This window comes from Somniosus microcephalus, chromosome 15, assembly GCF_052327205.1.
Source record: "Somniosus microcephalus isolate GS21.2 chromosome 15, FLI_Smic_1.0, whole genome shotgun sequence".
Taxonomy (NCBI): domain Eukaryota; kingdom Metazoa; phylum Chordata; class Chondrichthyes; order Squaliformes; family Somniosidae; genus Somniosus; species Somniosus microcephalus.
The window spans coordinates 30,604,785-30,631,386 of record NC_141001.1 but is presented as its reverse complement, the minus strand read 5'-3'; the positions used below and the strand labels follow the sequence as shown (position 1 = coordinate 30,631,386).

General features: G+C 45.5%; 1 protein-coding gene across 4 annotated transcripts in view; it reads left to right on the top strand.

Moving 5' to 3' along the window:
- LOC147106609 (dual specificity protein phosphatase 8-like) overlaps positions 1-19,267 on the top strand; it is a 254,403-nt gene extending 235,136 nt beyond the window's left edge. For 2 of the 4 annotated variants that reach the window (XM_086007616.1, XM_086007619.1), the window contains 4 exons: positions 7,475-7,641; positions 9,943-10,102; positions 10,626-10,749; positions 12,571-19,267. In XM_086007616.1, the coding sequence (XP_085863742.1) occupies positions 7,475-7,641; positions 9,943-10,102; positions 10,626-10,749; positions 12,571-13,759 (1,640 nt within the window). In that variant the 3' untranslated portion in view covers positions 13,760-19,267. Of the gene's footprint in view, positions 1-3,267; positions 5,934-6,326; positions 6,552-7,474; positions 7,642-9,942; positions 10,103-10,625; positions 10,750-12,570 lie in introns of those variants that run through there. The other 2 variants (XM_086007617.1, XM_086007618.1) reach the window with 2 other exon arrangements.
- The last annotated feature ends 7,335 nt before the right edge of the window (positions 19,268-26,602 follow it).

Sequence of the window (26,602 nt, the reverse complement as noted above, 5' to 3'; positions counted from 1 at the left end):
TGCGGGACACTGCTGAAAACAGTGGACGTTTAGCCAAAAATAAAAAGCAACAAGCTTCTTTAATTTGTGACCTATCAGATTACCACCTCCAGGTTAGCTGAACACCAGGATATAATTTAATCGGCCGCAGTCTGGCCAATTCAGTCATCCATGTATTATGTGGGAGCAGCAGAGCTTTCCAATTAAGGAGTCGAGCTGATTTTCAGCCCCAGAATGTACCCTGACCCAGCAGCCAAATGATTTATTGCAGGCTTTCGGAGCGAGGACTTTGACCTGCACCTGTGCTTTGCATCATTCGTGATGTGATGTAATTGTCAAATCAAGGAGGTGATGTAATGCAGCTAAAAGAGCAGATGGGGGGAGGAGAGGAGAGCTGAAACACTACACTGGGTGTGGATTCAGAATGTGTAATGTTTCTGTTAATGCAGCACATTGTACAATTCAAATGTGTTATGTTTCTCTGACCATGCACTCACCTCCCCTTCCCTTGAATGACCATGAATCCCCGATCTTGCGATGAAAGAGGCTGTCAGCAGTGAGTCACTGAAATTTAATTTTCTAATATTTAAAAGCAATTGCATTGCAATTTGAACTTGATGTCACAAAGTACAACATTGCTTCTGGTCATTTCACTGACTGACTAGGATTATTTTGCTTATTATTATGCGTGGGCTGCACTGAGCTCACTGAATATTGTAGAAACCAAGAAAGTGAAATTGAAGGTAGGAAGGTTAAAAAATAAAATAATTCTCAGGATATGGGTATCTCTGGCAAGGCCAGCATTTATTGCTCATCCTTAGTTGCCCTTGAGAAGATGGTGGTGGGCCTCTTCTTGAACCACTGCTGTCTATGAGGTGAAGGTACAGTGCTGTTAGGGAGTTCCAGGGTTTTGACCCAGCAACAGTGAAGGAATGGCGATATACTTCCAAGTCAGGATGGTGTGTGCTGTGAGGGGAATCTTGCAAGTGATGGTGTTCCATGCACCTGTTGCCATCATCCTTCTAGGTGGCTGAAGTTGGGAGGTGCTGCCGGAGAAGCCTTGGCGAGTTGCTGCAATGCATCCTGTAGAGGTACACACTGCAGCCACAATACGCCAGTGGTGGAGGGAGTGGATGCTTAAGCTGGTGGAGGGGGTGCCGAACAAGCAGGCTGCTTTGTCCTGGATGGTGTCCAGCTTCTTGAGTGCTGTTGTGGCTGCACCCATCCAGGCAAGCAGAGGGTATTCCATCACACTCCTTACTTGTGCCTTGCAGGTGATGGAGAGGCTTGAGGGAGTCAGGAGGTGAGCCACTTACCACAGAATACTCAGCCTCTGACCTGCTCTGGTAGACACAGAATGTTCCAATTGAGTTTCTGGTCAGTGGTGATTCCCCCAGGATGTTGATGTGGGGGGATTTGGCAATAGTAATACCATTGAATGTCAAGGGAAGATGGTTAGGCTCTCTCTTGTTGGAGATGTTCATTGCTGGGCACTTGTGTTACATGCTACATATCAGCCCAAGCCTGGATGTTATCCTCACCCTGCCAATCCCACCCCATGTAGCTACACTGCTTTATGACGAGCGATTTGGCATCTCACCGTAAAAGGTGCTATTCTATCAGTAATGTGATCAGTAAACTTTCACTTGCTTCCATCATCTGGTGTTTGAGTTTTTGGGGATGAGCTGCAGGTGTGTTTATATTGTGGGAGTTTATTGAGTGGGTCAATGTTACACTTCGATTTGCACGTAACAGTTCTGCTGCATCAGCAGTTAGGGCAGGAACTGGGACGACTGAGAGCAAGACCCCTTGGCTGACTTTCTCTAGCCCAGAATCGCTGATGGTAACTCTAGCGCCATCAGTGAGCTGAGAAGATGTTTTTGTGCATGGCAATGTCTTCAGTTCTGTCTTTTCCACCAATTTTGCTTTTTTCTTACTTTACTTTTTAAATTTTTATTACAACTTTTGTGCAAAGGTTTGCATTCTCCTGTCAGACACTTTTTGCATCTTGCATGCACCCGGGTTTCAAGCCTGCTTTTTATTTGAACGGCCCGTGCTGTGTGTAGAAAATGATGGTTTCAGTGGAAATGAAATGTAGCAGAAAGGTGTGGGAAGGCATGTTTTATTTTTTATATATACGAGCACAGATTTCTAGCAAAGAGCTAGACAGCCATTGCACTCAGGAGGGCTGGCCATAATAATTAGCCTTTGTCATGATGTAAAGGGTCTTTTTTCAGAGCGGGTAAGGGGAAACTGCTGAGGCGACAGCTGTTAAGATCAGAGCAATTTTCCGCATCAGCTCTCATAAGGCCTGTGAGGGCATATTAAAAGCCTGCAGAGTGTGCCAGCACTGGGTAGTAATCATATGGCAAACTGACAGACTATGGGGTGATAAAAGATGACCAACTGACAAGCCACTCATATAGCTGCAGGGCACTATGAGGATCCCCGACTCTATTTTTGGTTTCTTAAGAAGGAAGCTGGCCAGTTTCTTCCTGTTTTTTTGTTTTCTACGCAAATTGATGGTCAGGTTTGCACAGAGGAGATGAATTTGAGTTCCATAGGGCTTGAGGTCATCCAAAACTCTGTCGGTATCCTAACTCGCACCAAGTCCCATTCACCCATCACTCCTGTGCTCGCTGACCTACATTGGTACCCGGTCAACCAATGCCTGGATTTTAAAATTCTCATCTGTCTGTTCAAATCGCTCCATGGCCTCACCCTCTATCTCTGTAACCTCCTCCAGCCCTACAACCCTCCAATAACTCTGCGGTCCTCTGACTCTGGCCTCTTGTGCAACCCCCCACTTCCTGTGCCCCTCCATTGGTGACCATGCCATCAGCTGTCTAAGTCCTAAGCTTTGGATTGCCCTCCCTACACCTCTCTACCTCTGTCCTCCTTTAAGATGCTTCTTAAAACCTAGAAGCTACATCATTACATAAATTTAAAACAGAAATAGACAGTTTCCTAGAAGTAAAGGGAATTAAGGGTTACGGGGAGCGGGCAGGAATTTGGACATGAGTCTAGGTTCGGCTCGGTCATGGCCCTGTGGGTAGCGGAGCGGGCCCAGGGGCCGTGTAGCCTGAACCTGCTCCTATTTCGTGTGTTTAATTCTGTTTAGATTCAGGAGATGGTTCTGTGATAGTGGATTGGCGGTTAGGATCAGATCAGCCATGATCTTATTGAATGGCGGAGCAGGCTCGAGGGGCCGATTGGCCTACTCCTGCTCCTATTTCTTATGTTCTTATGTACCCCTCTGACCAAGCTTTTAGTCACCTCTCCTAATATATCCTTATGTGGCTTGGTGTCAAATTTTGTCTGATAACGCTCCTGTGAAGCATCGTGGGATGTTTTACCATGTTAAAAGTGCTTTATAAATGCAAGTTGTTGTTATTTGTTGTTGTGGATTAGGCCCATTGAAGTCTACTCTTTGCTCTAGATTCCCACCAGTCACCCAGTACTGAGGGAGTGCTGCTCAGTCAGACGTGTGCCATCTTTTGCATTTAGATATTAAACTGAGGCACCGTCTGCCCACTCAGGTGGATGCAAAAGAATTCTGTGGCACTTTTCAAAGAGGAGTAGCAAGTTCTCTGTGTTTCGGCCTACATTCCTCCCTCAATCACCATCACTAAAACAGATTAGCTGCTCATTATCACATTGCTGTTTGTGGGACCTTGTTGTGTACAGATTGTTTGCTGCGTTTCCCTACATTACAACACTTCGAAAAGTACTTAATTTTCTGTATAGCGCTTTGGGACATTCTGAGGAGGTGGAAGGCACGGCAGGAAACGCAAGTTCAATCCTCCTTTAGCTAAACTGGTGCCTTCATATTGCATAACTGCTGCCATGTACCCGAAGTGCAGGCGTTGGTGCAGCCAGCTGAAAACCAATAGGGACAAACCACTCGGATTCGCCAAGACTGGTAGCCCAGAAGACCTAGTAAAAGGGGCCTTCCTGGCCACTGAGGCAGTCTGTGGCATTTTACGCTCGGCTTGCAGCCGGCTGTGTGCAGCCTGCTCTTCAGGAACCAGGCAGCATTAGTGCAGGTCTCACACAATACAGAAGTGTCTATTGAGCACCTGATAGACAAGGATGGGTTTAAGTTTTGGGTGGGACCCTTGATCTGAACTGTTCTGTTGAGCTGGCCCAGCCTATCTATTTCATGTGCTAACTGCATATTTCCAGCATTTTCAGTTTCTATATGAGAGATCCCACGCACACTGTTTTCATTTTCTTTTTATCTTTATGGTTTATTGTAAAAGAGGCTGTTTCTCTGGAACCAATATAATTTACTGTTAAGTACCATTCACTGCAGGTGATGTCACAGCTGCGGAGATATTTATCTTCTGAAGGTACATGTGATAAGGGCAATGGCTTCCTGCCAGAACTTTCCCCGGCCCGCACTAATTGAACAAATGCTCAGGGCATCCTGTTTATTGCTTGGCACCTTTCAACTTTTCTTTGCCTAGTTAGTTGTCTGGTTTTCCTGACATCTAGATACAAATAAAGAAAAACGTTGCATTTATATAGCGCCTTTCACAACCTCAGGACGTCCCAAAGTGCTTTACAGCCAAGGACGTACTTTTGGAGTGTAGTCCTGTTGTAATGTAGGAAACACGGCAGCCAATTTGCGCACAGCAAGATCCCACAAGCAGCAATGAGATAATGACCAGATAATCTGTTATAGTGATGTTGGTTGAAGGATAAACATTGGCCAGGAGAACTCCCCTGCTCGTTTTCACAATAGTGCCAGAGGATCTTTTACGTCCACCTGAGAGGGCAGAGGGGTCCTTGGTTTAACATATCACCCGAAAGACGGCACCTCCCTCAGTGCAGCACTCCCTCAGCACTGCAACAAAGTGTCACCCTGGATGATGTGCTCAAGTCTTTGGCGTGGGACTCGAACCCACGACCTTCTGACCCAGAGGCGAGAGTGCTACCCACTGAGCCAAGGTTTAAGTGGGCGAGCTTGAAATGATGTTTGCCAAAATTGCCAGGACCTCAATCTGGGTTCAGTTTGTCAGTCATTCCGTTCCTTTACTAACCAACAGGACATGCCGTTCAGATCAGGAACAGAAAACTCATAATAGAGAGCTTTGTAATAAAAGTTTGATGTAATGGATTACACAGTCCTAATTCACAGCCTGTACCAGAGGTTACTCTGAGATACAGCTTATCTTTAAACTCTGAAAGGGAAACATTTTATACTCCTGTTTATCACGTTTGATAATAACGTGCTTATTGTTTTGATAATTTTGCGGTTTAATATAAAATCAGCCTTGTATTTCCATTAGGCAGTAGAGCAGGTCCAATTGACAGGAGTTTTTGAATTTTAAATAAACTGCACTCGCCTAAACTGAAAAAATGGTTTGTTTTTCAGATGTTTAAAGGTGATTCAGAGATTAAAAAGCTGGTCTTAGTAACCTCATTGCAGACTTCCTTTGCAAGTACTTACTTATCTTCCAATATGGCTGCACTAATATTTAAGTGACCTTTTGACTTTGGGGATTAATAATAACACTGGCAGTTGTAAAATGACTGGGTTCCAGTTCAGCACATGCTCGTGGCGTCAGTTCTTTTTGTCTGTGCGGTTTCACCAGCTCATTTTCACCAGTACAAGCAGCTCCCGAGTGCCGGTTATCAACACAATGAAAGTGTTCTGTTGAGGGGGGAAGTTCTGCGGTCTGTGCCAAACGGTTCTCATGAGTCATTAAGAGTTGTGTAAATTTACTCAGTGTCGCAGGAAAGATTGAATCACTCTCTGTGGTCATGTGGGTTCAGCTGCCGGTTTTGCATAACGTCATTCGGCTCTTGCACACCTGAGAGAGCCTGTCGCATGGAAGACGCCGAGTTGCAGGCAGTCACAGCGGCTGCACACACACACTGTGTGGCTTGCTCCAGCGCCTTCTCCTGGATTACGATGCAGTGCCTTGTCTCTCTGCAAGTGGAGACAGGTAGGTAGCCTATTCTGAGGTGGGGCTGAGAGGCTGCACTTGCCTGCGGCCACCGGGCATCGTCTTGTCAGCTTTGCTCACTGACATGCGATTCTTTTATTTTATTGCTTCCCCATCATCGATATTTTCCTGGGCAGTGGAAGAAAGTTTAAGCTGCAGTTGTTACATTTTAACTTTTTTTTGTTAGCTGGACCACATAGACTTGGATGGTCCCAGCTCCGATTCCTGGTCCATGATCTTAGCTGGGAGGGTAGTAAGGGTGGTACAGTTGGCCTCAGTGCCCTTAGCTGAGGAAGGGAGAGGGGGGGGGGGGAATCAGCCAGGATTGGTGCTCCTGATTGATATCTAATGATTGGTGCAGGAAAGGGGGTGGGGTGGGTGTTGGACATCTGGTGAGGATCAGATCAGGCTTGGGTTGTGAGATCCTCCCTGCCTCAGCACACACAGGAAGGAGGGCCACTTGGCCAAATAACAGAACAACAGCCTGTTCCTGTGGAAACACACTTCAGTGCGTCTCAGGGTATTGAGAGGCTTGAAGTGAAATGCATGCTCTTTTTTCTCTTCATGACACGTGCCGTACCTCCTTAGTGACCTCTGGCAGGTGGACAGTGCTGCCTGGTAAGTGAAGGTGCTTTTGGGATGAATCGTGTTCTAGGTAATTTGGAGGGGGGATGGGGTTTGGACGTTTGAAGGGCACAACTGAGAGGACTAGCTCACATCCTTCCACCCCAGCTCTTGCATGCCACAGTCTTTCAGTGTGGTTATGCAAATGTATCTCGGCATCTTCCTTTCATGCGTGACTTTGGGTTGTTGTAGCACACTCGCCTCTGAGCCAGAAGGTTATGGGTTCAAGTCCAACTCCAGAGACTTGAGCACAAAATCTAGGCTGACACTCCAGTGCAGTGCTGAGGGAATGCTGCAATGTCGGAGGTGCCGTCTTTCAGATGAGACGTTAAACCGAGGCCCCGTCTACTTTCTCCGGTGGATGTAAAAGATCCTATGGCACTATTTTGAAGAAGAGCAGGGGAGTTATCTCCAGTGTCCTAGCCAATATTTATCCCTCAATCAACATCACTAAAAAAAACATTATCTGGTCATTGCTGTTTGTGGGAGCTTGCTGTGGAGCAAATTGGCTTCCGCCTTTCCTACATTACAACAGTGACTACACTACAAGAAAGTACTTCATTGGCTGTAAAGTGCTTTGGGACGTCTGGTGGTCGTGAAAGGCTCTATATAAATGCAAGTCTTTGTTGCACAATGAGGAGGCTGTAGTGTTCATTCGAAGTTTTGCAATCCATGAAGTGAAAGCTCACAGAATCAGGTGTGATGTGAATTGGCATGACTCCTGTAGCTCAGAATTCCTGTCACAAAACAGTCTGAATTGGAGGAAGGCCTTTCTGTTGCTTTTCACTTGTTGAGCCTGGTCCTAGCCCAGTTAAATTGTGCTTTGCACCTTTGTCTGTTGTGGGTTATTGTGAGGCAGACAAATATCAGGTAGTTTGAGGTAGCAATGGAATCATGTTTGTTTTTTTTTCTTCCAGGGGGATTTGCTGCATTTTCATCCTGTTTCCCAGGCCTATGTGAGGGCAAGCCCACCACTATCCTGCCAATGAGCATCTCTCAGCCATGCCTACCTGTCGCCAACATCGGTCCTACTCGAATCCTTCCACATTTGTACTTGGGGTCGCAGAAAGACGTGCTAAATAAGGTAAATTTACATTTCGGGCAAGTTATCTGTAAGCTCTGGAAGTACCTCCCTAAACCTCTCTACCTCGTTCTCTTCCTTTTAAGATGCTCCTTAAACCCGATCTCTTTGACGAAGTTTTTGGTCATCTTTCCTAATATTATGTGGCTCAATATCAAATGTTGTCTGATAACGCTCCTGTGAAGTGCCTTGAGATATTTTACTATGCTAAAGGTGCTACATAAATGCAAGTTGTTGTTTATAGAATCTTGCAGCACAGAAGGAGGCCATTCAGCCCACTGTGCCTGTGCCGGCTCTTTGAAAGCGCTATCCAAATAGTCCCAGTTCCCCTGCTATATTCCCCATAGCTCTGTTGTTTCATGTTGGCAGTTGGAGAGCTGATCAGAATCAGCAGTTACACTTCCACGTACCATTGCCAATGTAAACTGACTGAATTCTGTGCACTGACCCAGCGGGTTCACATTACAGCATGGTTAGTTCAGAGGTCACGCTACATCCACTGCAGGTCTGATTTCAGCAGACGTTCAGTTTCCTTCAGGCTCTGTTTTTCAGTACTAGTGGGGTGTAAATCACCTCTGCAGCTCTATTTAGCATCTGATAATCTTGTTTTAACACACCATATGATGATTTATCTTCCCTTTGTATAGTTGGTAATGACTTAACTGCTTGATAATTATGGCCATTACTTCACCAGTACACGATCATTTATTCCTTTGTGCACACATGCAGTGTGACGCTACAGTGGCCATTATGGCTTTCACACCTTGGAGCTTAAGCAGGAGATGGTTTCCTGTCCACATACACCCACAGAATGTGAAAGAGTGTGCTGAAACTAGCTACACAATGGAGGATAAGCCTGGCTGCTTCCAACACCTGTGTATGGTCAGATGTAGGTTTCACCAAACTCAATCATGTAAATACGATGGTATCAAGCAAGGGCAAGCACTTTTCCCACATGGGAAGGGAGTAGTGTTGCCAACTCTGGTTGGATGAATTCCTGAAGATTTCATCACATGACCTCCCACTGCCAACCACCCCGCCCAGTTAAACAGCCTTTTTTTATCCTTCTCCGCTATTTTAATAACTAATAAACGAAAATGAAAAAAATGCACTTTTTTTTAATGCCACCATGATTTTTCTCCTGGCTTGCACGCGGCAGTGACCTGGAGATTAATCCTTAATTCCTGGAATCTGTGTAATCTGGGACGGTTGGCAACCCTAGGAGGGAGAGAAGACCATTGCGGACCTAGTAGTTTATCAATAGAGGCCTCTTAATGTCTACTTATAGAATTAGAGTTAACAGAGGCTTAGGGGTAGGCTATGGTGCATGCTGCGGGGAGACATCGCAAGGGGAAAACAGAGAGAAAACAGATATGTTACAAAATGGAAAGAAGCATCTAATTTAAAAAGAAAACTGCAAATGCTGGAAATCTGAAATAAAAGTGGGAAATGTTGACTTGGACAGCAAGCCAGTCAGCATCTAAAAAGGGAAGAAAGCATTTTGGACAGAGCCCTTTCATTAGCGACGAGAAGACTGGGTGTATGCTATAAAATTCCATTTGGGGAATTGCACAAAACCCAGTCATTCCCCGACCAGAGGAATTGTAACTCAGTGAGTTTGCTTTAGAGCAGAGTGGGAGTGGCAAGTCACATAGCTTTTGAACTGGTTTCACTGGCGGTCACCCAGTAAATTTCACAATAAAAAAAAACGGCAGTGGTCTGGTTCTCAGTTGCTACATTTAAGAAAAAAAATATGGGGTCGGAATTTACTTGAAGCTGCTTCCACTCTGCTGCTGTAACGCTGCTGGAATTACACAGAAACAGGCCATTAGGCCCAACAGCCCTATGCCGGTCATTGTACTCTGCACACTAATTACCTCTTCCCATCCCCCGTATCACTGTGTTTCCTTCCCCCTCACGGATGCATCAAACTTACCCTTAAATGCATCAATGCTCTCTGCTCCAGCCACTCCATGTGGCAGCAAGTTCCACAATCTCACCCCTCTCTGTGTAAAGAAATTCCTCCTAAATTCTGCAATTGATCTGTTAGTGGCTATCTGTGTGTGCGTGTTAGAGCAGACCAGTATCACAGATACACGCGATGGGCTTTTGAATGCCTCATCCCTTCTGGTTTTGGGCTGGGAAAAGGATGGTTGCCTTCGTGCAAAGATGGCGCTGTAGTTAATGGCCTACATATAACACCTATAAAACAGTGTTACCTCAAAAATTCCAGAAATGGGTTTGTAAAATATGCTTTGATTATTATACATTATTATTCATCAGTAATTATTTTTTCTGTTGCAGGACTTAATGGTACAGAATGGAATCACATACGTTCTTAATGCCAGCAACTCTTGTCCCAAGCCAGACTTCATCACAGAGAGTCACTTCATGCGCATTCCAGTCAACGACAACTATTGCGAGAAGCTTCTGCCCTGGTTGGATGAATCTGTCGATTTCATAGGTAATATATGCGGCCGTGCTTTCAGCATCATTTTAGTGGCACTAGTTGCTGTAGTGGGGTGTGATAGTGTTGGGCAACACCCAGCACAACACAGACGACCGTACCTCAATGTGAATCGCCACCTTAGAAAAGGAGGGAGTGAAAATAGAATAATAAATTGAATGTGTGTACAATCACCCCACTTCGTTAACACATTCTTAAATGCCTGTTCTAGCCATCCATCCTGCACACTGCTCCAAGTAGGGAGAGATATGGTAGTGAACCCACTTACTCTGTTCCCATGTGATCGGTAACTAGGAAGATGGAGTCAGCGGAGCAGTAGAAGTGTAGCCACAGTTTCCTCCATTGGGTTGGCTCTAAGGCTTTGATCCTGTTGCTGTGAGAGAAAGTGCTTTATGGAATGTTTCCTCTTTCTGTTCACGCAGTTTCTGGTTCCACATGGTATGGGGTAGAATAGTTATATTGAGTGTAGGAAGGAGACGGGCACATTCCGCTCAAACCCCTGTTCTCTGCTTCTCCCTAGACAAAGCGAAGGTCTCCAACTGCCGAGTGCTTGTTCACTGCTTGGCTGGGATCTCCCGATCGGCCACCATCGCCATCGCCTACATTATGAAGACCATGGGCCTATCCTCAGACGATGCTTACAGGTAAATGATACCAGACCTCCACTGCAAGCCTTGTGGCCTGAGCTGGAGCAGGTTCGATTGATTTTGATCACTGCCACGTTGAAATCTTTGTGCCTTTTTTTCCTTCCTCCCATCTCTTTGGTGGTGCTTGTGAGAAGCACTTCACTCCATTCCAACCCTCCAAAAAACGACGCCACCAAAATGGTGTTCAGTTACGAGCCATTCAGTCTGACTGTAGGAGACGCAAATGCATTGCTGGAGGGACTTGCCATTATGACTTGCGCATTGCCTGTTAAATGAAACAGCTTGATAAGATAAAGGGAACAGCGGTAATGACTGTATTTGTGAGTGTGAATGAGAGAGAGCGATAGGCCAGGCTGCATGACATGATAGTACTGGTGACTTTGTATTGTCAGTATCGGGGCTGTTTTCATTGGAACTGACTCTGTGTGTGTCTATGTTGATCTATTTTTATATCGTGCTAAGACCTGTACGAGTCATGCTGGTTCCCAATGCGTGGGTTTTGTTCAGCCCATTACAACCTGACAGTAAACTGGCGGGATGCCCTATACCCAACATGTTTGTTTTTGGGCTGTAGTTGGAGGTGCGATACTTGAGTGCAGGGAGCGTAAGTCTTGTGCAATATAAAAACAGCTAGAGAGAGAGAGGGGTTCCTTTTGACTTTGCGATAGCGAATCGGCAGCCTGTTTAACATCTCCCGATTTTTATTTCCATTGAAGCCGCTTTAGCCTATTGCACAAAGTCAAAATTACCCCCAGAAAGAGACCAGGTTAGCTGTAGCACTGGTGCCAGTATTGGGCTAGCAACAGCAGTACTAACTGTGTGCGAGAGAGACAAGGCTGGTTGTACCACTGGTGCGTGTGAGTGGTAGGTCTGGCTCAGCACTGCCCACTTTGCTTGTGTCTTGGTGAGGAGGCGGGGCTACGGCATTTTACTACAAACTCTCCATATTATATGGTCAGCTGTCATATGACATAATTGCCTAGGCTTAATGCCTCCCCCCACCAATTTTACAACAGATCTAGAGGGGGGGGGGTGCGGTGGTGGCTGCAGGCGGAGGCAAAAAGTTAATCGGGGACGCGTTCTGCCATGGGCCCCATCAGGGAACAAACCATTTGCCCATATGTGGACGGGTGTACATTAGCAATGTGCAAATGAGGGAAGCACAGCCTCTGTTGCGTTTTCTGCCGTTTGTACTGCAGGAACACTGGACACAGGAGCCTCCTGCCAGCTCGCTGGCATCCAGCATTCAGAGGTTGGTTGAGGGTGCTTCATGGCACGAAGATACTCGGGGCCCTACGCAAACACACTTGGAGCAAAGCTGCGCACAGGCCCCATTATCCAAAAGGCAAATTTCAATGGAACAAAGATGCCTTTTATCAGGTAGCTCGTCAGCTGCCCCTTCCTCCTGCTGAGGCTGCAATTCTCGCCCTGAGCCGGACCTGCAGCTGGAGTAAGCGGGGCATCTCTGGCACAGGCCTCTCTCTGTGCCAGGGATGTGCCCGAATCGAGAGGAGAAAACCTAGGCCATTATTTCAACAATCGACTAAATTGCTATAAGTTTTTAGTAATAACCAAGTGAAATCTTTGGTTGCAATGAATAGGATGGAAGAAGCTATGTAGAAATGTTTCATTGCAAGTTAATAAATGAATAGAAATATGAGGAAAAGATTATTCAATGAACAGGAGTTGGCTGTGTGGCTTATTGCTGCCAACTATTCTGCAGTGTCTGGGTGGTGGCTTTACTGAGTCCAGTTTCTATGCTGGACACTAATGCGTGACTGAAAGCAGCAGCTTAGCATCTTTGTGTTCTTGTTAAAGGTTTGTCAAGGATCGAAGGCCGTCGATATCGCCCAATTTCAACTTCATGGGGCAGCTGCTGGAGTACGAGAAGAGCCTGAAGCTTCTGAAGGTCCGATCCCTGAGCTCCCTGAAGCCTCAGGCAGACAGGCCGGAGGAAGAAGTCGACAAGGAGGTGACTGACGTCTGCAGAGGCATCTGGGAAAGGACGTGTCCTGTCTTCTCTACCTCCGAGACAGCAGGGCAAGCTGCACAGAAAGATGCGAGCCAGCAGTGCAGCGATTCAGAGAGCAGTGGAACCGACTGTAAGACCGCATCGCACATCACCTTGCAACAGGGCCTCAATGGCCTACATCTCTCCACGGAGCGGATTCAGGACACAAACCGCCTCAAGCGGTCTTTCTCACTGGACATCAAGTCTTCCTACTCGCCGAGTACCAGCTTCAATTTCAGCAAGGCCGCCACGCCGATGGATTCCGATGACATCCCAAAGCTTTGTAAACTGGAGGTCAAAATGGCCAGCCCCGGCTTTGAGCAGTACTCGCCGAGCCTGGACAGTCCAGACAAGCCTGTGGGATCGGACTTCGGTGCCGAATCGAAAGCTCGGCAGAGGCGCAAGCCAAAGCACAACGGCAGTCTCTCGAACTCGTCCAGCTCACCCGTGCACCCCTTAAGCTTAAACTTAACCAGGACCGGCATGCCCTGCCCAATCCACAATGGCAACAGCGTGGAGGACAACTTGAAACAGGCGCTGCTGCTGAATATTCCTAGCGCCCAGCAGCTCCCTTTGGGGAACAATGGCATTAACCGGTGGGGGAAGCATTCAGAACTGGTACAATCCCCGGCCCCAACAGCCCCCTCCGTCAACACTCCGTGGTACTTTAGCACAGACTCCCAGTCCAGTCACATGGGGGGAGGCGCTAACCTCTACAGTGGCAGCACCCCCTCGTACTCCTCCTTCAGCTGCAACACCGCGCCGAACGGCTGCGAGCAGTACGGGGCGGTCCGGCTGCGGGAGAAGCAGCCCGAGCCGAGGGACACTAGGCGGAGCTGGCACGAGGAGGGCGCCATGGAGAAACAGTTCAAGAGGCGGAGCTGCCAGATGGAGTTCGAGGACGGCATGTCAGAGAGCAGGTCGAGGGAAGACCTAGGGAAAATAGGCAAACAGTCCAGCTTTTCCGGCAGTATGGAGATCATTGAGGTGTCATGACAGTGTTGGGAATGGCTATTTTTACTGGGTGAAAGGGAGGAACTGTGTTTATTTATCGTCTGAAAGTAGACAATTTGGAAGCTGCGGACTTCATCTTTTTTTAAAAAAAACGAAAGCGCGGTAAATGTTTTTCTCTCATGATACAGAAAGTGGGTTGACGCTTCACTTGAGACTTGTCTTGAACATTTTTAGAAAAGCTAATTTATTTCTCCACACACATTCTGGCAATGGTGAAAGATGAGGGAACTGGCCACCCCATTTAAAGTTGTACAGTGCGGTATTTAAGTACTTCAAGCAATACTCAAAAAAAGAAAGTCTGGTTTTATCTTATTAATTATATATTTTTTGTGTTTTATGTTTCCTTTGTTTTCGCATCATACCCTGGTCTGCACAGGACTGCTACCTGAGAAGGCCATTTATTGCACTTTGTCCTTCCTTGTATGTGACTGAGCCAGTTGAAATGTAGACTGCGACACTAAAGGCTGGAAAAGTACCTTCTATGAGATAACCTGTATGAATCGATTGCGAATGGATGCAGACGTTAATATAATGTAAATAGTGGTGTATCTATTATTATGGCTGATTTAAATGTTTTTAAATAGTTTAAAGATATCCTGGCTGCTTGATGCAAATACCTCAGGTTCGAATAAACGTAAAAATAAAAAAAGGCTTTTTCTTTTCCCCCTTCCCTCCCCACCTTGTTTGTGACATGTACATGAGCTGCAACCACAATATGAAAGAAAACAACAACAAAAAATCATCTCAGGTTTTTAAACTGATTGATTTACGGGGATTTTTGTGATTTTGGGGAAGGGAACAAGTCTGGGAGAGCCTCAAGCACTCATTCGCGCTGGACATCAAGTCTGGCTACTCACTGAGTGCCAGTTGCGCATGTCCGATGCATCTGGCGCAAATGTGCAGCACCGTCACCGCGACACATGCCGATAACCGCCTGTTGGAAGGCCATGCTGGGGACCTCCCAATAACAATGGTGCCCTTTCGGGAGCTGCATGTTATATTTTTTCTTCTCCCTGCCAGTTTGCTTGTCCCCTGCCTACCTACCTTAGGGTCTGGGCGGGGAAGAGCTTATTGTAAACACGCAAAGAAACAAATCATTTCTGTTCCAGCCTGGCTGCAGGAGGAGCTGGCCTTTTCAATGTAATTTGTTTCTAACTGAGCAATGCTGGTCAGATGCTTGGTGACTGCATTGCTGAAGGATTGACGGCTGTGCTCAGAGATAAACGTTTGTGATATTTTTATCTGGCTTTGCTGCCTCACTGCAAAAAAAAAAGCATCATGGTTATTTATATTTTAGATTTCGCTGTTTTGAAAAATCAATTGGCTGTCTCCATTTGAAATTGGCTGTCTCCATTTTAAAATCGTTCTCAGGATGTAGGCGTCACTGGCAAGGCCGGCCTCCCTAATTCATCCCTGAGAAGCTGGTGGTGGACCCTCTTCTTCAACTGCTGTAGTGTAACGGTTTTGATACAACTGAGTGGTTTGCTAGACCACTTCAGAGGGCAGTTAAGAGTGAACCATGTTGGTGTAGGAACTGGAGTTACATTATAGGTCAGCCCGGGCAAGAACGGCAGGTATCCTTCCCTAAAGTACCTTAGTGAACCAGTTGGGTTTATAACGACAATCCGACAGCTTCATGGTCACTTTTTACTCATCACAGCTTTTTCCAGATTTTTAAAAAACGGAATTCCATTTCTCAAACAACCAGGGTGGGATTTGAATTCAGTTCCCTGAAACTCCCTCCCTCAACGTCTCTGCCTCGTCATCTCCCCATTTGCCTTCAAAGCCCGTCAAAGACCCTTTCTTCGATGGTGCCTTTGTCCCTTCTGACCCCTCTCTTTTCCTGGTCCACCTTCAGCTCTGTTCCCTTGCTGTCCACTGCCCTGCAATATGCTCCAAGACATCTGTTGTGTATCATCCCACGGCGGACCTGTTGGCTATTTAAACATTGGGGAAAATGATTGCTAGTTTTTGGTTCTTTATTGTGGGAAGATGGGGGTTTTATTGTAACTTCTCCCTGTTCTGGCTGGCACGGCTTGAGCAGTGGATCGTTCCACAGATGCTACCAGTGTTACTCCTACTGTCATCCCACCAGGTAGTTTCAGTCGAGGCGTGGAGGGACTCTTACCCACCCGAAGGACAGGGATGACAGACAACTCTCCACATGTCCTCCAACTCGCACAGTTTTGGGAACCCATGTGGGAATATCAGACAATTCTGGGATCTGAACTCTGCCATTCCTAGTCAGGAATTCCTCTGCTCTAGCAGTTTTGATTTCTGATTTTAAAAGATCTCAATGCTGCCTGTGTTCAGAGGGAATGCAGTTGCAGTTCACGAGCACCAAGTCATTCTTTGGCTGACTTGATGTTGCAATATTAAAATCTTTAAAAAAACAGGATGGTACCACGGAGTAGGCTCGAGTCCCACTCTGCTCAGCCCTCAATTTGAGCTGCACTAAGCAGTAACATAACATGCGGAAGGGGTAGTGTCTCCCTGCATGGGGGGTGGGGGGAAGGGTGCGGGAGGAGAGTCACACAGGGGCAGCCTCGGGCGCTTCCTGCTGGCTAGCTTTAGGAACACTGATGGCATCCTGGGAGCAGGAGATTCACCAGTTTTCTCATTTCCAGGAAGATGGGGGGAAATGCCGCCATTAAAAATAATGAAAATGACGATTCTTAACAACATTTCTTTAGTTGAGCATGTCAAACCCAGCGAGAGGCGACACAAGCCAGCTACAGTTACTGACCACAGATAAGGCAATCAGATGGTTTGAGTAAGGAGTTTTACGATGGCACATTGCAGTAGTTGAGTCAATAGGCTTATGGTGGAACCTGTTGATGTTGCACTGATGAAGTTTGACTCTCCTTTTGAACCAACTCTTGAATTCCATTTTTATCTGTTTTTAAATTAGGGTACTATCACACACATGGAACAATCACGTTTCATGCGTGCTGTTGAGTAAACAGCGCAGTGCTTATTTTATCCACTCATTCTGATATTACAATTATGTTCGTTTTTACTTCTTATCAGAAATAATGGCACCAAACAAAGTCTTAAAAAAACACTTATTTCTGTGCACCTTTTTGTTCCCATCTGATTTACTGCAGGTGTTCAGGGCAAGTAGGGACATAGGCACAGGAGTAGGCCATTCAGCCGCTTGAGCCTGTTCTGTTCAATGAGATCAGGGCTGATCTGAAGTTCAGTTCAACTTTGTTCATTTTTGCCAAAGGGTTGTATGTTGTTTATGAGGTTTTGAGTTTTGAGGGCTAACTTTTTGCATCTTCCACTGGCCCCCACCCCACCCCCCCCCCGCCTTCACTTGGGTGCTAATAAGACAAAGTGCACCTGGGGTGAGCCTCACCAAAAATGTCCTGAACCCTCCTGTAATTCTGGGATCAGGTCATCTGGTTGGATCCGACAGCACAGGCCCACTCCCTTGCCTGGAGCCCAGGCCCAGAATCAAGGTGGGAAACCAGCCTGTGCTATAGGCCTGAGGCCTGCAGCCATGTTAATGGCTGCTGGTTGCGGGGCCTTCTGAGTGTTATTCAAAATCAGGCCGTTTGAAGGCCTCCAGTGCTGCAGGTATTTTTGGACATTTGGTGCAAAAAGAAGTACTTAAACTTCTTCTGGGCTCCTTCTTCTTGCTGCCTACTCCTTGTCAGATCCTTATAGGCGGATTAATGGGGTTGTGGTACAGATCAGCCATGATCTAATTGAATGGTGGAACAAGCTCGAGGGTTTGAATGGCTTACTCGTTTCTATGTTCCAATCTGTGCAGGGCTGGGTGCAAGGCCTATTTCTTCTGGGGCTCTTCCGAACGGGAACCCACTGGCAATGGAGGAGGAAAATGAGGTGGAAAGTGGCATTACATCACTGCCACCTCACTTCCATGGGAAAGCCTAGCAATCCCTGGGCAACGCACAGTGGACAAAGAACAGCAGCACATGCCTGTGTTCCATTTTTTCCCTCTGTTTCGTACCTGGGAACTGAACAGTCTCTGGCCCAAAGCAGAGGACAATCATCCCTATTTTCTCAAAGTACTATCTGCACATAGAATATCTTCATTTGAAAAAAATAAATTGACCAACCTCAAAATGAAGAAAGAGTTTGAAAGGGTAAATTGTGAATTTGCTCAGTGAGTTGGTGACGGGGCATAATTTAGGATTAATAATGAAAGTATAAAGGAGGCGCTTAGAAGAATATTTTCACTTAAAGGTCCAGTAGAATGTGGAGTGCTTCACCACAAGTGAATACTGAAGGAGGCAATCGCATAGTTTAAGAAGGAATTAGATAAACCCGTGAAAAATAAAAATAAAAGGGCTTAGTCATATTAAATGGGATCAGATTAGATATCTGTGATGTGGACAAATTGAATGCTGCTGGTCACCTTTCATGCTGAAATTTATATGATGCTGTTTTTGAGGGAAGGGAAAGAGCCACATGTCATTGTTGTCATGGTGACTTCACATGCCATTGACATGATGGTGCGTTTCACCGCAATTTACAGAAAATAAGAAGGGAAACCATTTTCTTTTAATGGAGATGTTGCTCCTTCAACTGTTGAGACAGTGTATCCTTATTGCCGAACTAGGCAGTGCGCAGCCTTTTTTAAATAATAAAAGAATGATCCTGAGTTTGTCTCTCTGTTTGGTATTTATTTATTTATCCCCTGGCCCGCTCGAGGGGAGCTCTATTTTAGTTCTGTTCTAGAGTAAAACACCCATATTGTCGATGTTCTAGAATGGAACATTTGGTCCCAGTCAGTGACTTTCAAACCATCAATGCAAAGCCACTTCTGAATTCTGTGTGCAACTTCCTGCCCTCCTCACCCTGGTCATCCTTGTCCTTTTGAGGGAAAGTGAAGTATTATTGAAAAAAGACGTTAGTCACACTAGTCAACCAAACTATTTGCCATGACGGAGTTGCTTTGAGAAACTGCTGAAAACTCCTGTTGTTATTGGGAAACAAAATGGCTGACGTATTGCCATCTTCAATTTGAAGCCTTGCCCTGAACTGACCCCTCTCCCCCCGCACCACCCCCACTCCAGTTTATAAATTCCCCCAACACAGTGTCCTTGCAACTTTTTCCCCCAACCATAACTGGCTTGACTTTAAGAAGTACTGCAATTTCCTGTCATAATAAGCTGTGGAGAGATACAAATCAGAAATATAAATAGTATAGATTAAATATTTATTATAATGACATTTGATGCTTTTCCTTTGGTTGTCCCTTTTTGTTTCGATCTTAGTTCAACCCGAGCTTTTTATTATAATTTTTTTCGGTCTGTTTGTTGTGTATTGTAGCCTTTATCCTGTGTGATTGATGCATCATTTTTGCTGGTCTTTTACATTGTGAAGTATTTGATATTGTTACCAAGTGTAATGAAGAAACTTCAATTTCTGTTACTAGCCCTATTTATTGAATGCTGTATTATGGTGCTTTTTTGTATTTGAACAGTGGTGTAATAAATAAATGGATAGACATTTTAACTTTGGGTTCTTTCATGTCGAATATGTCAGCCACCAGATGACTCTGCCTGCTGGGATTTATTCAAAGGCCTGAGCTAGGAGCAGAAAGGTTCAGCTGCTCGCTTCAGGGACTGGGCAATCTTTTGTTTAAATAATCCTGTTTATCCATCTTTGGGATCGAGGGGCTAATATAAACCATTCAGTCCTTGGGATCGAGGGGCTAATATAAACCATTCAGTCTTTGGGATCGAGGGGCTAATATAACCCATTCAGTCCTTGGGATCGAGGGGCTAATATAAACCATTCAGTCTTTGGGATCTAGGGGCTAATATAAACCATTCAGTCTTTGGGATCGAGGGGCTAATATAACCCATTCAGTCTTTGGGATCGAGGGGCTAATATAAACCATTCAGTCCTTGGGATCGAGGGGCTAATATAACCCATTCAATCTTTGGGATGGAGGGTCTGATATAACCCATTCAGTCTTTGGGATCGAGGAGCTAATATAACCCATTCAGTCCTTGGGATCGAGGGGCTAATATAACCCATTCAGTCCTTGGGATCGAGGGGCTAATATAAACCATTCAGTCTTTGGGATGGAGGGTCTAATATAACCCATTCAGTCTTTGGGATCGAGGGTCTAATATAAACCATTCAGTCTTTGGGATCGAGGGTCTAATATAACCCATTCAGTCTTTGGGATCGAGGGGCTAATATAACACATTCAGTCTTTGGGATCGAGGGGCTAATATAACCCATTCAGTCTTTGGGATCGAGGGTCTAATATAAACCATTCAGTCTTTGGGATCGAGGGTCTAATATAACCCATTCAGTCTTTGGGATCGAGGGGCTAATATAACACATTCAGTCTTTGGGATCGAGGGGCTAATATAACCCATTCAGTCTTTGGGATCGAGGGTCTAATATAACCCATTCAGTCTTTGGGATCGAGGGTCTAATATAACCCATTCAGCCTTTGGGATCGAGGGGCTAATATAACCCATTCAGCCTTTGGGATCGAGGGGCTAATATAACCCATTCAGTCTTTGGGATCTAGGGGCTAATATAACCCATTCAGCCTTTGGGATCGAGGGGCTAATATAACCCATTCAGTCTTTGGGATCGAGGGTCTAATATAACCCATTCAGTCTTTGGGATCGAGGGGCTAATATAACACATTCAGTCTTTGGGATCTAGGGGCTAATATAACCCATTCAGTCTTTGGGATCGAGGGGCTAATATAACACATTCAGTCTTTGGGATCTAGGGGCTAATATAACCCATTCAGTCTTTGGGATCGAGGGGCTAATATAACACATTCAGTCTTTGGGATCGAGAGGCTAATATAACCCATTCAGTCTTTGGGATCTAGGGGCTAATATAACCCATTCAGTCTTTGGGATCGAGGGGCTAATATAACACATTCAGTCTTTGGGATCTAGGGGCTAATATAACCCATTCAGTCTTTGGGATCGAGGGTCTAATATAACCCATTCAGTCTTTGGGATCGAGGGGCTAATATAACCCATTCAGTCTTTGGGATCTAGGGGCTAATATAAACCATTCAGTCTTTGGGATCGAGGGGCTAATATAACCCATTCAGTCTTTGGGATCGAGGGGCTAATATAACCCATTCAGTCTTTGGGATCTAGGGGCTAATATAACCCATTCAGTCTTTGGGATCGAGGGGCTAATATAACACATTCAGTCTTTGGGATCTAGGGGCTAATATAACACATTCAGTCTTTGGGATCGAGGGGCTAATATAACCCATTCAGTCTTTGGGATCTGGGGGCTAATATAACCCATTCAGCCTTTGGGATCTAGGGGCTAATATAACCCATTCAGCCTTTGGGATCGAGGGGCTAATATAACCCAGTCAGTCTTTGGGATCGAGGGGCTAATATAACCCATTCAGTCTTTGGGATCGAGGGGCCAATATAACCCATTCAGTCTTTGGGATCTAGGGGCTAATATAAACCATTCAGTCTTTGGGATTGTTGCTCAGATTTCGCTAGATGTTCGAAAGATCGAACAAATAGGTTCGCAAGTTTCCTTTTAGGGTTCAAATGTAAGTTTGGTCTGAACAAACACACAGGCAACAGATTTTGCGTACAAAGATTTATCTTTAATAAATACTTAACAAACACCGTTTGCAGTTTAAAGTACAATTCCAAAATATAAGACTCACAACTTATACAGATGTTACCCTGATTTGGTCTGAGGTGAACAATCTCTGCTCAACCCTCTACGTAGGGTTTTGTCCTCAGGTCCCTGCTGTCGAGTGTTGCTCCTAGGTTGCTTGCTGCCAGGTTGTCGCTCCCAGGTTGTCGCTCTCTATCTGGGGTTTTTCCTCCTGGTTTATACTATCCTATAATCTGTCCCATCTCTTTGGTTACACATTTGTTACTGTCCCTGCATCCTGATGATTAGTTTACCCTATTCCACATCCTGTCTCATCTCCTTGATTAGTTTACGTTACTTCATCCATTTTCTCTAATTGACCCATTGTTTGCTAACTGGCGTCTGTAGTGACCTCACTCGTGTCTGACGAGGTTACCTATGAGCCCTTTGTTTAGAACATTCCTGAACTTCTGCATTATTTATCCATTATCCCTTACACATGGTGACTCCTCCATTTTATTTCAGTTTTCTTACATAGCTTCCATTTCCACATTCCTCCCTTTGATCATTATCATTTGACCAAATGATTTGATCATCATAAGGCTGTTTACCATCGTCGGGGTGTGTCCTTTGTCCTTTGTAAAGCCTGATACGCTTCCATTGATTCCACTCGTACCTTCAGCCTTTTCTCTGGTCTTTTCATGCTTACCCAGGTGAAGCATTGGCATATAAACACCAGCATGATCATAATTACAGTCAGGTGGGACACAAGTCTCACCCAGGGGTGTATGTTCACATTTTTGCCCCAATTCCAAAGGTCGTCCCACCAAGTATTGATTTTGATTTGTTTAATCTTTTGGTCAATGTCCTGGGTATTCATTTCCACCCTTTCGTAGATTTCGTGAACAAGATCAAGCTTATGTCTAATTTCCGTTATATGTTCTTCCTCTAGCTGGATGTTGATGTCGATTTTTGTGAAATATTTTGTCAAGCGATTCTTCAGGTCTATTGACACATTAAGATTAACAGTTGCATGCCTCTGGATGTTGATAATTTCCTCATTTCCTATTCTCATCGGTATCAGGGGGTGTGTGCAGAAGGTTGGGTTTTGGATAGGGCAGTCGTTATTCCCATAATGGTAACTAGCTTCAGTGGTGGTAAAACAATATGTTCCGTCACCCATATAAGCGCTTCGAGTGATAGGTTTGTGAATCGCGTTCTCCATGATCAAGGAACAATTTATGGCCGTATTTCCTTTAAATCCACATTGCGCGGTGCGGGTCGGGTAAATTTTGTATGGGCATATTACTGTTCTTTCTGTAGTGGCACATTGTCCCAATGCAGTTCCCACTAGAGTGCCGTTCTGCTTCACAGCATATGGCCTCATTCCTGCCACGGCCACCCATACTCCTTTTTGTATAGTGCCTATGGTTTGGACCTCAAATAATGGCATTCTTTTGTTAAGGGTATGGACCAAAATCCATTACTGATGTCCAGGACAGGAAAGATTTTCGCAGTTGGGGAAAGTTTTGAAGCGGTCTCTAGGGCAGTGGCAACAGTGGGTGCCACGGAAGGCATAACCTTATTCAAGGCTTGGTAATCTATAGTCATTCTCCAGGACTTATCGGGTTTTTGAACGGGCCAAATGGGTGAGTTATTGGTAGAAGCAATGGGTCGGAGCACGCCTTGATTCAAGAGACTGTGAATAATATTGTTTAAGTCCTTTTCTACCTCTACGGCAATTTTATACTACTTCTGGGGTGGGGGATCGGGTCCCATGACTGAGACTGGTCCTGCCATCCGGCCACACTCGTGTTTGTGGGTGGCGAAAACATTTGAGTTTTGGGTTAAAGCATCATGTATTTCTGGGTCGTCTGTTATGGTAGAAGGAACAAAAGTAAAAGTTTTCATGCAGCATACGCGCGCGTCATATGTCCCCGTTGGTATTAACCCGTCAACACAAGTTTCGCACATTCTCCAAATACATCGGTTTGCTGGGTCATAAGCCAAATTATATATTCTCATGAAGTCAATACCAATTATTGCTGATTCCCCTGCACCTGTGGCACCGACAGGCAGGCATGCTTAAATTTGAAACTTCCCAATTGAATCTCCAATGGCTTAGTGATTGTAGCGGTCTGCCCATGACCGGTAAAGCCGCTAAGGAGAATTTCTTGATTAGTTAAGTCGTTGTGCGAGAGAGGGTACTGGTTTCCCAGACACGTTCTGGATCCGCCTGTGTCCCATAAAAATGTGGTATCGCGATCTCCTACGACACCTGAGACTATAGGCCGTCCATGATTGTCATATCCTGCCTTGCACACGGCCTCCGAGGTCGGACCCAGTCATTCTTGGCCCCTGGGCTCAAGTGCCGGTTGCTCATGGAAGGGTGCCATTCGCCCGGAGCATCCCACAATGAAGTTGTTCTTCATACAACTACACGTCTCCAGAGATGTGGGTGAATGCCAACTCTTCGGCCGCCCTCCAGAACATTCTGTGCACTGGATCCAACAGAGCAGTGGCACAACGGGACCTTTTAGGTATAGTAGCTTGATCCTTGTGTTTTGGACTATTCCATGTGTTGATTGACCCATCTAAGAGCTGAGTGCTCTTTTCCTCCTCCCCTTGCACCCATCCCAATGGAAAAGGACTCGAGTTGATCTAGGACACTGTTGCATGTCTCCCCAAAGGTGGGTTCCAGAAACTGGATGGATTTACGTGGTCTTTACTTGAGTACTTCCTTTTGGCGCCTGACACTCCCTTTGCCAATGTCCTGTCTTTCCGCAGTTATAACAGGGTCCCCTTAGTGGTCCATATCCCCTATCTCCCTGGTTTGCTACCGGATACCTTGGAGATCCCTCAGTCCTCCATGCTGGTGGGTTATTTGTATCTGGGCCAGAACGGAAAGCATGGATTTTATCTTTTGGTTGGGGAGGGGATTGACTTTGATCATCCTGCCAAGCCCTGGTCATATGCCTTAAGATCCAGGCCTCATTATGAGTGTCGTCGGTAGGGTTGAAGAGCTTACATGCCCTTTTACCGGAATCGGAGGCATGGGAAATGAGGGACTTAAACCAGGTGGCACGAGGACCATCATCCAGATTGTTGCAGTTCAATGTTCCCATCAGGTTACAGAAAACCACCCACAAGCGTTCCGCATAAGCGCGGGGGTGTTCTTCGTCATCCTGTTTAAAGTTAGCTAGTTCCATAACGGGATCCTTGCTGTTAACTCCTGCCGCCTCCTTAATGGCGATCCACATTTCAACTATGGTGCCCTGCCCTGTTCTCTGGGTTTGGGGCATGGCCCCGAATATAATGGGTCCCAAACACAAAGTCACTAGTTTCCTCAGCTCTCCCTCATCTAGTCCCTGAGTCTCAGAGGCCTGGAGAACCGCAGCCTTCCATAATTCAAAATTAATCTTGCCATCGAACTTGGGTACATTTTTGGCAATATCATTCAATTGGGAGAGAGTAAAAGGGGTGGCATAATTGATGGGTCCGTTGGGCACACCGCCTACTGCTTGACCGTCGGTCCTTTCCTGTGTCCGAACAGTGACCATAGGGTTCATGAGTAGTGGGGGTGGCGGCTCCTCTGGGGCAGTAGGACCTTTATTATTTCTATAGGGTGGCGGGGAATCGTACCATGACGGGTCAGAGGGGCCGTAGTCCCTTTCTCCTGATCGGTCCTTCTCATAGTTCTGGGCGCCTCGGCCAGACTTGAATAGTCGATACCCTCTCCGCCTCCGTCGGAGAAAGCGCATATTATGCCTCTGTGTAAGGATAATTGTGACTTTAATACTTCTATTTCTTGACGACAGTGGGTATGATCCGTTTTATCGTATTTTTCCCGCTGGTGTGACTGTTGTATGACCTTGAGGGCTGATTTTAAATCCTGACACTTTTCCTCTAGGGCACAGCGATCCCTTGTGGACTCGCCTAGTTGTTCCTGCATTCGGTGTAATTTTTGATTACTTGCTTCGACTGCAGTCATACTAGAGGCGATACTCATTGGAGTTCAGAAGAATGAGAGGCGATCTTATCGAAACATATAAGATTGTGACGGGGCTTGATCGGGTGGATGCGGGGAGGATGTTTCCACTGATGGGTGAGACTAGAACTAGGGGGCATAATCTTAGAATAAGGGGCTGCCCTTTCAAAACTGAGATGAGGAGAAACTTCTTCACTCAGAGGGTAGTAAATCTATGGAATTTGCTACCCCAGAGAGCTGTGGAAGCTGCAACATTAAATAAATTTAAAATGGAGATAGACATTTTCCTAGCAGATAAGGGAATTAGGGGCTACGGGGAGAGGGCAGGGAAGTGGACGTGAGTCTAGATTCAGATCAGCCATGATCCTATTGAATGGCGGAGCAGGCCCGAGGGGCCGTATGGCCTACTCCTGCTCCTATTTCTTATGTTCTTATGGAGAGTGTGCAATCTTTTATCACTACGTAATTCCTCATTTTCCTTTTGCAAATTTTTAACCTGATTCCGGAGCTGGTCTAAATCAGACTGCAATTGGTTTTGGGTCTGATCCTGACTGTGTTAATGCTCGCTCACTCATTAGTTCGGAGTAACAGGCTGCCATCAGAAAATATTTAAAATTTTTTCGTTTCATTTTTCCCTTTTTATTATTTTGCTCAAAGAAGGTCTGACCTCCTTTGAAACTTGGACCGACGATCGTCACCACCCAGTCCTTATATTTTCCTACCATTAACTGATTAAACTGTTCTTCTCAATCCTGGGAGGTCTCCCCTTTAGACGCGTCATGTTCCACCATAGTTACTGCTTTAAGACCTTATCCGACTCTAACAGATATTCCTTATCCGACTCTTAACAGATATTCCTTATCCGACTCTAACATATATACCTTATCCGACTCTAACAGATATACCTTATCCAACTTTAACAGATATTCCTTATCCGACTCTAACAGATATTGTCTGTCGCTTGTTCAGCCCCTTACTGTGGTATATTTTGTCCAAAACAAAGTTCTGAAGTCCCATCTGGGTTCGCCAATTGTTGCTCAGATTTCGCTAGATGTTCGAAAGATCGAACAAATAGGTTTGCAATTTTCCTTTTAGGGTTCAAATGTAAGTTTGGTCTGAACAAACACACAGGCAACAGATTTCGCGTACAAAGATTTATCTTCAATAAATGCTTAACATCGTTCGCAGTTTAAAGTACAATTCCAAAATATAAGACTCACAACTTATATAGATATTACCCTGAT